Consider the following 14,546-nt stretch of genomic DNA (forward strand, 5'->3'; position numbering starts at 1 on the left):
TTACTATTATTATTATTATTATTATTATCACAAATATTTTGTTTTATACTAAAGTGGCAAACAAGGGCTATATGTGCATATTTTATTTATTGAAACATTATATCAATATGTGTCTTTGATTTTATCATAAAGTCCTGAACGAGAGATATCTTTCTGTAGTATTATATTTTATTTTAAAATGTGTCTGCGGTTTAGTTATTTCTTTTGCTATGGTGGAACTACGCTGATGATTAAGAGTCACGCGCTGCTGCAACTACCTTAGCATCTTGTGCCCTTCCCCTGGTGTACAACTGTGCGTGTGAAGTACAAAGACTAAGGGGTCTATTTACTAAGCAGTGTTAGGAGACAGAGTGAAAAGTGATAAGAAAGTGATAAGGTGCCAGCCAATCAGCTCCCAACTGTCATTTTTCAAACACAGCCTGTGAGATGACAGTTGAGAGCTGATTGGCTGGCACCTTATCACTTTCTTATCACTTTTCACTCTGTCTCCTAACACTGCTTAGTAAATAGACCCCTAAGACACCTACTTTGTGACTTTGTGCGTTTAGATGCAATAATCCCCTTGGTGCCTCTTTAGACTCTACCATCGCATGCACCATCGAAACATCCCCATGCTAGGTGCAGTTTCTCCAACAGAGTATATGGACTCCAATGTAAGCGATTAAGCGGAGTTCGCAACCAGTTACGCGGAATACCCACAACGCTCCAATAGCATGCTCATAAGACAGTGCATCTCCGTGCATCTGAATAGTCGACGCCAAGTCATCGACCAGGATCGCCCAATACCGTTCCAATACGTTTTTGAGGCTGTGCGTCTCAATCGCTACTGCTGCTCTGTGCACACAGAATGAGGGAAGCATGCGCTCTGAGACTTTTTAGCTACTTTTAGTTTTGTGGCCCACTCTCCCACTTGCCAATCACTGCACTTTTTGTTTGAGGTCTGGAGAGCAGGCACTTCCATTGTAATGGGTGAAACCTTAGTCATGATAAGTGACACTTTTGATATGTAAAGGTACAATACTTTCATTTGTGCAAACATTTCCTCTTACTGCCCCAATTTGAATCACCCGTATATATATATATATGATGATACTGTAATGATTCTTTAACTTAAACTTGGCAATAAATAGAAGCTCTGGGATTTAAAAATTTTCATTTCATAGTGTTTTACCACCGCATTACTCTCAGCGCTTTACTTTTGAGAGTTATTGTGTGTTTACAACTCTGTATCACTATAATTTACATCTTGACATATAATAACCTTTGGCTTATTAGTCATTTCCTGTGACCAAAAGTTCATTCCGTGTAATAAGGATCACTGGTAATGGTTTAGGAGTCATTTAAGTTTCACTAGAGCAGTTTTGAGTTTATATAAAAATTAAGATTAGAATAATAATAATATGCTTTCATCACAATATGCTCATTATATATTGCAGCTGGAAACCAGCTAATTGTGATGCACAGTTGAGAAAATCTAGGTTTGATGACATCACAATTCAGAACATTCCAAACACTCTCTCAGTGATAGAAGCTCATTCATCTAAAGAGAACACACACAGAGAGACACCATTTATTAAAGGTAGGAGATGAATCCTCATTTTCTTAATTTAATAAAACATGTAATCATATAAATTTGTAAAGAAAAGGTTGTATTGATTGCCGTAGTTATTGATATGCTAAAAAGGTAATGTATTTCACAATGCTTGTTAATTCAGAAACAGGTAATTTCGGAAAAAGTTTATAATATAAAATTAATGTATTTATTGTAGATAAATGGATTGAATCGGGCACATTTTAGCTAAATTGTGCATTATACCTAAAAATTATTAAATTCTATGGTGTGAAATTAATGGTTACAGTAAAAAAATATGTAACAACTTCTACATGACAAAACCTAGTGTCCTTACATGATTGAACAGAGCTATGTACCAAGCTTAATTCTTATATTTTCAAGTGAAAATAGCTAAATTTAGTTAACAAATTGATCAATAATATTTATATTTATGAATACAGTCTAAGCTTAAGTTTAATAAAATCTTCATTATTAACGTTTTGTAGTCTGAAGGGGAGATTCAATTTGGAGCATCGGTACAAAATCTAGCTATCCAAATTACCATCTATTATGGTACATAATCATCGTAAAGTGTTTCATCACACTTCTATGGGCTGCAAGGGAAAATTAGCAAAAATAACGGTTAAAAAAAAGTCTGTGCCCAACCTTTCTGGCGAGACTTGCCAACCATCACGAGGAATTGAATCCCCCACCCCCCTCCTGAGGATTTTAATAAGGACAAATGAATCAGATTTTAGATTCAGAATCATAATTATATTGAGTACAGTTGAAAGTGGTGCATGTTGAAATTATGCCAGTAGAGTATGGCCTCTAAGGCCAAACTGCACTGAATTCATTTTATTGTGTGTGATGAATAAATAACCTGTAAGATTTTTCATTTAAAAGATAAAGTCTGTTGAGAAACCAAGTTCACAGCATTAATACCAAAAGAAAATCCTCTATACACAATGTAATTGCCACCATTTAAATAAGATATATTAGCAAATGTTGATTTCGAAATAATTTGATGACATCACAATACTTTGTGACATACTATACATCCAGTGACATACATCAAGTGGTAATACTACTGTGCAGTAGAGGCTTACATGTATTTCTGCTGTCTTTAACAGCCATTGTCAGCTACTGAATATCTATAGTTGCCTAATATCTTCTGGTGAGCCATGGGATCCTTCTTCCGTTCCAACGAAGTGGAAGGCTTCAGAAATCAAAATTCAAGATTAGCTGTTGAAAACAGTGAGCTTAGGAAAATGATGGGCCTGATGCAGGAGAACCTGGAACTGCGCTTTGCTCTGAAGGACCATGAGACTCATGTCAGGTCATTTTCCCCACCAGCACCACCGACATCCCCCTCACCAATAGAAAAGGTCAAAGAGGCTGATCGCCAAGTGCCGCACTGCATGGAGAATGTTCCTTGCACCTCTACTCACCTGGGCAAAGGCACACATGTGGGAGAACTTGGAGCAAGCTATCTTTATGACCATGATGATCGTGGGAAAATGAACATGAAAGGATACAAGCTCACCGATCACAGTTCACTGGAGCCTCGTGCAGAGAAGCACATTGAAGGTAAGCTATGTGGACAGAATAGACACATAGAAAATTTCAGTTGTATTCACAGTTCATGAATATCCATTGCATGAATAATATTAAGAGTCTGAGCAAATATTAATGAAAAGAAACATGTTTTGTGTATCAATATGAATTTAACATATCAATTTAACATAACATTGATTTTCAATCATTAAAACTAAATAGTAAATCAATTAAAACTTTAATTTGCTCTAATAGCCAGTATATGTAATACAGTCATTTAGGTTACACATCATTCATCTCACATTCAATAGAACAGGTACCTCCTTATCTCATAATTCTTCCACCCCACACCAATGATGATCATATGATAACATGACCCCAGCAGCGAGACATATACTGGGTCTAAGAAGATGAGTTTGTCAGCTCCTGTCAGAACAAACAAATGAACATTGTTACAAAACTTAAATTATGTTTGTAATGTCCTCAAAGGTCTATTCTGACCTGCTATGGAAAATCCAATAAAAAAAGTCCCTTCCAGCATCTATATCAGTCCCTATGCTAGAGAAAGTGACACATATTAGTCATCAAAATAAATATAAGAAATAGAGGACAGATGTACGGGTGGGTTTATATAGCCACACTAATTGCTTGAAATTAATTATAGATGTGCCCCCCTCCACCCCCTTTAAATAATCTAATATTTATGCCACACCCTGTGGTGACACTTGCCTCTGCAACACGTCCCAACCTCCCCCCACCCTCTGCCCCCTAAACATACACACACGGACACACACACCTTAATCAAGATAAATGTCCTGATTGCAATACGATCCTCCAAAATATTGAGAGCGGGACGGTTGGCAAGTATGAAAATATAAAAGACTATTTATTTAAAAATGCTATAAAAAGGAGCCCCAGAAATAATATATATAACTTACCCTGATACTGAAATAAGTTGTTTTTGATTAACTAGCGCTTAGCAAAAAACACAAAAATATCTGTATGGTCACAGAGCTACAAAATACCTGGTCATTCAAGGTTAATTGTTTTGTGATTTGTTGTCCATAGCAATATCTGTTTGGTTTAAGTATTTTTATGTATATTAGGTTTTTCAGGGCACAGAACATTCCAAGCAAGCGTCTCAAAGACTCCTGGAGAAATTAAGGATGTTGGCTACGACTACCACATGGAGAGGTTTATGTCAAGATACAAATAGAGAACTGCAAAGGACCGCGGTCCTTCAACAAAATGGATTCCTGTCTCACTCAAAAACAATTCACCATGATGTATATGAGACCATTTGAATGAATAAAATAATCCTCACCAAAATGTTGTTTTTCGAAAATATGTTAAATCTAAATTTACGGTATGTCAAAATGAAGTTGTTTGTCAGAGTACAAAGGCTCTGCAGCTTCATGTTACACCATTGACATATTTTAAAAGCACAAACTCCTTCCCATGAGGGTCATTTAAATATCTTGGGGGGAGATGTATCTAACCTTCTACAAAGGACAAGTGTCCATAGGAACCAATTAACTACTACAGTAGCTTTCATTTACTGTATCTAATACATTCTATAAAATGACAGGTAGAATCTGATTGGTTGCTATGGCAACTTCTCCACTTGTCTTCTGTAGATGCCTTGATACATCTCCCCCCTAATCACACAACAAAATCTAATATTTGCAAGTAGGTGCACAGTGAGTCTTACTTCAAACATTTAGCCAAAGAACAATGATGTGGGAGGGAAGAACCATGTGCTGTCCTGAATCAATAATAGGTGATGTGGAGACGTATAAAGTAAGGTAACATATGTAAATGAAATATGATAAGGGAGATGTGTACACCAGGTTGAACCCAGTCCAAAATGGGATTGTTACCCATTAAGATGTAGAGGTTGGGAGTAAGATGGTGCAATAAGGTGGGCCTAATCTGATCAGCTACTACTATCAGAAGGAAGACTTCCAAAGTTAGCCTCTTCTTGATCAGAGGCTTATTAACCCCTGGGGAACCTGTGTTCAATGCCGCCTCTGCACAGTACCCTCACACATACACTATCTGTGTGATAGTCGGGATGATGGTGCATGTGCAGAAAACAGCAAGCACCAACTTTCCGAAGATATCACCCAAAATATGGCACCACCAGTAGATTAAATTGGGAGGGACCTGCTGTATGTACACTGATGGGTCTATTCTAGGTGCAAGATGTGTACATACCGCCACTGTTCTTGACGTTCTATACCATGAATTTACCCATATACATGGGCACAGTGTTACACAAATAAAATAACTACATAAAATAGTATTAGAGCTGTCAGTCACTTTCATTACAGTGTCATAGATGTCACTTACTGTGTTGCTGGGTACATGAAGGACAAACAGAATCTTCTCTCCTTGATCCAGTAAAATGTATGCTTCCAGATTCATGTCTGGCCTGCACAAAGTGTGATTACACAGGCAACTCTGCCTCTAGGCGAAGGAAAGCCAATAGCATATGTTTTCTGAGGGGCATTTAGGAAAAGTATGCCATCACTATGTTAGATTAATTAATTCTGCCTTGTTATGTAGATCCCCCTATGTCAGATGTATCTACCTATATAAATGTGTGCTATGATGTATAATATTAACATACAAATATATGTTATAGATCTAGTAACTAGAATTAATACAAAGTTAACATGACTTTAAAATATGCAAAAAAAGCATTGCAAGTCTACACTTACTATAATTCATACCTAAAAAACTGTTAATAGCTCCAACATCTCCCATCTTCAAAATACACTGTGAAGGATTTGCAAATGTATGAGTGCTGGATGGCTACAATGCAACAATGAACTCTAAACTTATTGGAAGATCAGTAAAGATCTGAAGGAAGATGACTATAATAAGAAAGTGAAGGTGATGATGAGTCCAGACTGTGATGTTTACTCCTTCCTTCCAATTCTTCTCCATCACTATAGACCTCTACCTCCATAAGTCATCATTGTTATTATAGATTCATAGAAGACATAAGTATAGACTACAAGAAACTTGATATAATGATTTTTGCTTTATGCTGGCTGGTAACTTGAGAAAACATGAGGCCATCCACCACTTTAATTCGGCCATTCACCATTTTGGACCTGGGTCAATCTAATTATCCAGAGTACTTTACAGCATTGTAAAAGCAGAAAATGTTTTCACAGTATCGAAATGAAAATTAATCTAGAGTATATTATGGGTTGGGTATGAGATCCCGGTGGTTGGGATGCTGCTGGTTAGAATACTGACAGCAGCATCCCGACAGTCAGAATCCCAACACCCATAAGGAACAAGGTAAGCCTAACCCTTACCCCTACCACTCCCTCACCGGTGCCTAACTCTTACCTCCCCCTAGTGCCTAAACCTAACCTCCCCCTCCCTGCACCCTTAATCTAACACTCCCTCCCCGGAGCCTAAAAATTACCTCTCCTCCTGAGTGTCTAACCCTAACCTCCCCATCCCCATCCCTGCACCCTAAACCTAACCCCCCCTAGTGCATAACCCTAACCCTCTCCCAATGCCTAACCCCGCACCCTAACCCTCCCCCTAACCTCCGATACTTACCTTTGGAATGGCAACAGTCGGGGTTCTGGTGCCGGGATCCCAACGCTGTCAGGATTTTGGCGTCGGTATTTTGCCCGTCGGCATCCCGCCGGGATGCTGACTACATCCCATATATTACATGTATTCTACCCATTGGCATTACCTTTATGGTTTATTGTCATAAACTTTTTCTAATGCATTTGGCATTCTAAAGCAAGTGAACCAAGACGAGATCTTAGGTGAAAATACACCTTTAGAAAAAACAAGGTACTGTATATAATCCAGGACAAAAAGCTATCACCTAGATCTACAGCTGCTGACTCATCTCTGGTGTCAGATTATTAAAATGTGTTAATAGTTCCCAATAGCTTTGTATTTGTTATAGAGAAACTTGATGACTTCACAAATTATTAAGCATTGAGTATTCTGCAAATGCAGGAAAAGAACAAAACAGGACTTACAAGTTCCAACTTCCTAGTAATGTAATTTTAAAGAGATCAAATGGTCAGGGTAACTTAGGTAGAACGTCTAGTCTATGGATGCAATTAATTTTTTCCAGGAGGCAAGTACAGGTTGAGTCTCCGATATCCAAAATGCTTGGGACCAGGGTTTTTTTGGATAACGGAATATTCCGTATTTTGGAATATTTGCATATCATAATGAAATATCTTGGGAATGGGACCCAAGTATACACACATAATACTTTTATGTGTTATATACACCTTATACACACAGCCTGCAGGTAATTTTATACAATATTTTCAATAATTTTGTGGCTCAAACAAAGTTTGTGTACATACATAGAATTCAGTTATGTTTCATATACACCCTATACACACAGCCTGAAGGTAATTTTATACAATATTTGTAATAATTTGTGCCTTAGACAAAATTTGTATAAACCATCAAAAAATCAAAGGTTTCATTTTCTCAGTCAAGCAAAAAAAATTCTGTATTTCGGAATATTTGGATATGGGAGACTCAACCTGTATTTCCATTTCAAGGACAATGGTTATTGCTCTTCATACATTAATTTCTGAAATCCTATTGGTCACTGCCCCTAATACATTTATTTCTGAGATCTCATTGGTCACTGCTCCTAATACATTTCTTTCTGTAGGTTTTTTAGGGTACAATTCCCTTTGAATATCATAGAAGATGTAAACCCGAGGACTCAAATCTTCTCCATCATTGCTTAGAATAGGAGTATGGAAGGATTTGAACTGTAACAAATTTTCAAACAACATACAAATGAAACAGGCAACCAGGCACAGAGTTATTTTTTCAAATATCTTGAAGATCCAGCGTTAAGCACAGACAAAAATAACCACATACTGTTTTGGGCCCTATTTACTACAATCTGAATTAAAATGCAGATTGTAGTGTGATATTACTGACAGAGGGCCTGAATCACACCCGGTCGCAAGCGCAGAGCGCTCGCAAGCGGGTCGATGGTGGCCCAGAGCGCATGCGTACGGCGGAGCCGGCTCTGTCGTGCACATGCGCGAGACCCGGATAGCGACGGACACTCCGTCGCTCCGGGTCTTGCAACAAAGGGGGCGAGCTGTCGATGTTGAGTGACAGCTCGCCCCCTTTGGTGGGCGGGCCGGGAGTGAGGCTGCCCAAACAGAGGCTTTCCCATGAGAATGCCTGTCGTTTGGGGGCGGCCCCACTGACATCACAAGTGATGTCAGTGGAGAGCTTCCGGCTCTGTTAGAGCCGAAAGCTCTCTGGGGCTATGCGAGTGGCCAGGAGGCCGTTCTAAAAAAACAAAAGCCCGGCCCTGAATCAGAGCGAGAGCTCTGTCAGAGCGACCGGGTCTGAATCAGGGCCAGAATTCGCAATACGAATTCAGGCAATATCACAGGGATTTGTTAAAAATCCTATCCAGGGACAGAGCTTGCGATAAAGCTCTGTCTCTGCGAACCCCTCCGCACCCATATCACTGTATTTTCGCAAAAAATACAGTGACGAAGTCACGCGCATGCGCCGACCGGCCGCCGCTACCCCCTTGCGATCGCAACCCCCCCTCCCTTAATTTGACTTACCTCTGGTGATCGGGGCTCCAATGATGTTCTCCGTGGCTCCGGTCGGCTGGTCTCCCATCCTGCACTGTGACCCGGTCAGCTGATGACTGGGTCACAATGCAGGATGGGAGACCAGCTGACCGTAGGGAGGACATCACCGGAGCCCCGATATCCGGTCCCTGGATCACTGGGGTCGATGCCCCCAACTCTGCTCTGCCCATTACAGTGGAGCAGGAGTCCCTGGATAACGACACCTCCAGGTGGCGTTATTATCACAGGGCTTCCCCTGGTATTTTTTCACAATTTATTTTTAGTAACTACCAGACAGATCGCATTTCCCATTACAATTATGGGAATTGCAATCTGATTACTAAAAATATGTGATAATTAGGGCTTGGTGTAGAATTGGACGAATTATACTCCAATTGCCCTTTAGTAAATTGAGGTGACACTAAAATAATGTGAAAAGGGTGTGAAAACACCCTTTTTCACTTTATTTTAGTAAAAATAATGTTAATAAATAGAGCCCAATATAACATAAATTCTGAACATACTGTATGCCATAGCTATGCTGTGCTGTCCACTGCAAAAAAAGTGCTCCATCTAACATTGCATTTAAACATCAACTAACCAGAGCTGCTGCTGTTGTGTGTTGGACTTATGCTATTTCAGCTATGAAATATTTGATATCTTCCTCTAGCCACTAATGAGCTGCACCTGCTTGACTTTTAAAACCCTGGCTCTCCCAGCAGATCATTGAGTAAAGGCCCCCATACCAGGCTTGCCTACCCTCCCGATTTGGTCGGGAGCCTCCCGAATATCGAGTGCTGCTCCCGATCCCCCGGAAAGGCAGGCAAGCCTCCCGGCGGCTGCCTGACCCCCCGACTACAGCTAGAAACCCCCCGCAGCGGGGGGCCCAATGACGCGATCCGCGCTAAATTGCGTCATCGTGGCTCCGCCCCCTGCTTCACAATGCCTTTATTTTCGGCGGGGCCACTATGACGTGATCGTGCGGACATGCCCCTGGCCCTGCCCCCAAGAATAGTCAGCGCCCGGCCACACCCCCCGCTGTGTGCAGGCATTCAGCTCCCTCCCGGAAGGAGGAGCTGAATGTCGGCAACTATGCCCCATACATCGGAGATTGATTGCAGCAATCGTGCAATTTGTAATCGATTGTGTATAAAAATCTTTCCCTTTTTCAATCGATTGCAGTTTGTAGAATTGCCACAATCGATTGAAAAAGGGAAAGATTTTTATACACAATCGATTGCAAATTGTACGATTGCTGCAATCAATCTCTGATGTATGGGGGCCTTTAGTCGATGATGTTAAGTAGCTGCAGTTTTTAAGTCCCTCTTGGTCTGCAGACCTTGTTCCAGTCCTGGTTATCCTGTGTGTTTACAGACCTCATTCCATACCAAGCTATCCTGTGTTTATACAAACCTTGTTCTAGATCTGACTATCCTGTGTGTATACAGACCTTGCTTCAGTCCTGGCTATCCTGTGTGTATACACAGAGCCGTAACTAGACTTTTTGGTGCTCTGTGCCAGAGAGAGCATTGGCGCCCCCCCCCTTCATTTTTTAAATAGGGACATGGCTTCATGGGTAAGGGCCAGGGAAGAGATAGGATGCCAGGAGATGCTGGGGATAAGAGAAGAGAAAGCTACAAGTGAGAATGATAATAAACAGAAAAATTGACAGGCCCAAACAGCACCCCCTGCCCTGCGTTGCCCTGCACCATGGCACTGGTCGCACTACCCTAGGTACGGCCCAGTGTATACAGACCTTGTTTCAGACCTGACTATCCTGTGTGTATGTAGACCTTGTTCCAGACCTGGTTATCCTCTGTGTGTACAGACGTTGTTCCAGACCTGACTATCCTGTTTTTATGCAGAGCAGACCTTGTTCCAGACCTGGCTACCCTATGTGTATACAGACCTTGTTGCAGATCTGGTTATCCTATGTGTATACAGACATTGTTTCAGACCTGGCTGTCCTGTGTGTATGCTGACCTTGTTCCAGATCTGGCTATCCTGTGTGTATACAGACCTTGTTGCAGACCGGGCTATCCTGTGTGTATGTAGATGTTGTTTCAATCTTGGCTATCCTGTATGTATGCTGACCTTGTTCCAGACCTGACTATCCTGTGTGTATACAGACCTTGTTTTGGAGTCCTGACTATCCTGTGTGTATACAGACCTTGTTGCAAACCTGACTATCCTGTGTGTATACAGACCTTGTTGCAGACCTGGCTATCCTGTTTGTATAATATCAGTCTTGTTGCAGACCTGGCTATCCTGTTTGTATAATATCAGTCTTGTTGCAGACCTGGCTATCCTGTTTGTATAATATCAGTCTTGTTGCAGACCTGGCTATCCTGTGTGTATACAGACCTTATTGCAGACCTGGCTATCCTGTTTGTATAATATCAGTCTTGTTGCAGAACTGGCTATCCTGTTTGTATAATATCAGTCTTGTTGCAGACCTGGCTATCCTGTTTGTATAATATCAGTCTTGTTGCAGACCTGGCTATCCTGTTTGTATAATATCAGTCTTGTTGCAGACCTGGCTATCCTGTGTGTATACAGACCTTATTGCAGACCTGGCTATCCTGTTTGTATAATATCAACCTTGTTGCAGACCTGGCTATCCTGTTTGTATAATATCAACCTTGTTGCAGACCTGTCTATCCATGGCTGCGATAAACCGTGCCCACAATAAAATCAAGGATCACATCTGCCATGACCAATCAAACAAATCTAAGGCATAATAAGCCAATACTGCAGGATAAGAACCCACATTTGGACCACTACCCAGCATTGTCCAAGGGTTTCACTAAAAAATAACCATGGAAAAACACTTTTTAATGGGACAACCAATAAGTCCATTACCCTTAATTACACACAAGCTGAGACAAGACAGCTCAAATAACATTAAACCTAACATCTCCCATCTTTTAATATTTCAATCATTATTTTTTTTTCCTTCAAATATTATATAAATACAATAAACATACCGTAACCACGTCATCCTGATTGAGTAGGCCAGTTATGGTAACATCCATACATTCTGCTGGAAAGAGGGTGAGGTGAGTGTGCTTTATACACACCTATGACCTTGGATGTTACTCTGCTCACTTCTCTCTATCTATCCATTCCTTCTTTAGTCTACCTATCAGAGCAGGATTTAGACCTCATGGAGCCCCAGGCAACATACCAGTTTTCGGCCCCTCTCCCTCAAATAATACATAGCACTACTGTATACATTGGGGTGTGTACAGTGCGATCACGGTGCGTACGTAGTCTACTGATAATCACTCAGCCCATAATTATTAAATATTCAATTTTAAATCAGATTACATAACATAAAAAATACATAAATCAATCTATATTACAGAGTAATTGAGAATAAGGCCGGCTACGCACTTGCACGATATTGGCCCAATTTGGCCAAATCGGAAGGACAAGTCGGACATATCATGCATTGTGTTTGCCCAATTTGCGTGCTCCTGCGGTCGCATGCGATATCGTGTGATTGTCCGTGCTGCCAATCACACGATATCGCATGCGGCGCCATATATATTAAAGAAGGACGAAACAAGTGATTATTCCGTCGTTCATTAAATCATGTAGTGTGTACCGGCAATCACGTGATGTCCAGAGTGAAGGTAATTCATCCTGAACATCTGCACGATTGCCGGTCGTTCAGGTGTGTACCCACCCTAACACAGTACCCTACCTGGCTGGCTGCTGTGCTCACCTGAGATCCGGGACCTTTGAAGCTCTGCCTGTCCCTCTGGTCTCTACGTGCTGCTGGTGGACAGTAGCAAGCCTGACAATGGCACTCTGCAGAGGCTGATGTGCATGCTGGGGCTGAGTCCTGGGGAAAGCCGTGGGCCCAGTGGCAAACGCAGGATTTTCCTGGGTGGGTTTTTAAATAGAAATATATATATACTGTATATACATATATAACTTATATACATATATAAATATTTATAAATATATACATACATACATACTACAGTGGCGGACTGGGCCGGGGGGCAGGGTGCCATGTGCCCCCCGGGCCGCACTGTCAATTGGTGTCCTAGGCCGCCTCCTCAGCAGAGAAAAACCCTGGTGGTTCAGTGGTTAATTGGCCGCAGCCGCAACCCGACTGTCACAAGTGGGTCACTCACTTGTCCCCCGGCTATCCCGGACACTGACTCCTCAGCTCAGAGGAGGTTTGGCACTGCTCGGCTCCCAGAGGCACGTACCGGGAGGCGGAGCAATGTGAAGCTGCCCCAGCCCACAGCCCGCCACAGCACAGCATAGTGAGCAGAAGGGAAGGGGGGGCGTTCTAGTCGATTTAACGGGGCCTCGCCTCATATGGGAGCAGGGTGGCAGTGCAGAGATTATAACATGGAGAGGGCAGTACCACAAGCTGGCAGTATTTCCCTGCCTCTGGTCTGTCCTCTCCCCGACAAAAACATTAGTTCAGGCAGCCACCGCGGAGCTACAGTACAGGTCTCGTGGGATGCTGCATCAACATCTCACGAGACTTGCTTCCAGGACTCTTCTTCAATCCCTCTGTCTCCTCTGCTCACTGAAGACTGAACTGAGCTCCACCTTCCTCTTGCTGCTAGAAGCCCTCCTCGCTCCTCCCCCTGCAGTGTCGCAAAATAATCAACCCTTTCCCCCTGCAGACCGACACCCACTTTCCCTCTGCAGCCAGAAACATCCCTCCCCCCTGTAGTGCAGCTTGTACCCCCTGCCCCTGGCAAACTGAAACCCCCTTTCCCTCTGCAGCTAGAAGCCTCCCTTCTCTCTACAGTACAGCCCGAATTTGCACCCCCCCCCTCCACCCATCCTGCAGATATAAACCCACCTTCTACTGCAGCCCAAATTCCCCTTTCCCCTGGAGACAGAAACCCATCTTGCCTTGCAGCAAGAAGCCCCCCTCCCCCCTGCAGTCCAAATTCCCTCTTGTCCCTGCAGCCTGAAACTTTATAGTTTCTTCAGCTGCACTATAAAGAATTAGGAGTGAAGAAAATGGTGAAACAGCTACACCCCAGTCTCCAGTCATGGGCACATGGGTAAGTCAGACTTGCAAATGTTGTCATCTTTCTCTTTCTCTCTCTCTCTGTGCGGGGGTGCATCCAATTGGATCCCTCCCAGTACCCCCCCCCCACGTGGCGCGCACATGCGCAGAAGGACGCCGGAGGGGGTTCTGTGTCATAGACTGGGAAGTCCCTCCTTTGCAAGGGCTGCTCTTACTGACAGAGCGGTCCTTTGCATGGATCATCATGCATACCGGCGTTACTAATGACGTCATACATGCGATGCCAGCGGAATGCATTGAATCCTGCCCGCTGTGTCTCTGTCTGTCTCTCTCTCTATATTTATAATATTGTATTTATGCAGTCTGTGCTGTCCCAGTGCCCTCCTCTCATATAATGCAGATTATGGAGAAAGATATGGTGGCACTAGGAGTCTTAAGCAAAGTCAGGACACTATTAGTCCAGCACCCCAATGTTTTAGGACCTGTCCTGTGTGACTTTGCTTAAGACTCTGAATGCTGTCATGTATTTTTTCATTCTCTCTCGCACAATATATATATATATATATATATATATATATATCTTGTGTATATATGTATATATATATCTCGTGTGTGTGTGTATATATATATATATATATATTTATATATATATATTAAGCAGAAGCCTCCCTTTGTCTTGTGTACCCTTAGTTCGTATAAACACAGTCCAGTTAGTATCCAGTATGTTTTTTCGGTGGTGCTGCACTCCCAAAGATCCCGTCTTCCCAGGGGGTAAAGCTCTGTATAAATAAGAAGATGCAGGAGG

At 42.1% G+C, this 14,546-nt stretch overlaps 1 protein-coding gene and 1 long non-coding RNA gene across 2 annotated transcripts; one reads left to right on the forward strand and one right to left on the reverse strand.

Moving 5' to 3' along the window:
• Positions 1-1,490: 1,490 nt before the first annotated feature.
• On the forward strand, positions 1,491-4,325 carry LOC148474946 (uncharacterized). The gene is made up of 3 exons (XM_088457943.1): positions 1,491-1,579; positions 2,686-3,142; positions 4,225-4,325. Exons 2-3 carry the CDS (start codon positions 2,737-2,739, stop codon positions 4,323-4,325), a joined length of 507 nt encoding a protein of 168 aa, XP_088314069.1. The 5' UTR covers positions 1,491-1,579; positions 2,686-2,736.
• On the reverse strand, positions 3,062-12,527 carry LOC148474947 (uncharacterized). The gene is made up of 3 exons (XR_015872803.1): positions 12,461-12,527; positions 3,430-3,535; positions 3,062-3,147 (listed from the first exon to the last, which is right to left on the reverse strand). It is a non-coding gene; the product is annotated as an uncharacterized LOC148474947 (long non-coding RNA).
• Positions 12,528-14,546: the final 2,019 nt, after the last annotated feature.

This window comes from Taudactylus pleione, unplaced genomic scaffold (assembly GCF_031769625.1).
Source record: "Taudactylus pleione unplaced genomic scaffold, aTauple2 ptg000792l, whole genome shotgun sequence".
Lineage (NCBI taxonomy): Eukaryota > Metazoa > Chordata > Amphibia > Anura > Myobatrachidae > Taudactylus > Taudactylus pleione.

What these genes read in the sequence shown, in the direction of transcription:
- LOC148474946 (XM_088457943.1), top strand. Translation starts at nt 2,737, where the DNA reads ATGGGATCCTTCTTCCGTTCCAACGAAGTGGAAGGCTTCAGAAATCAA. An exon ending in TGCAGAGAAGCACATTGAAG is followed by an intron (nt 3,143 to 4,224) that starts GTAAGCTATGTG and finishes TAGGTTTTTCAG; the next exon opens with GGCACAGAACATTCCAAGCA.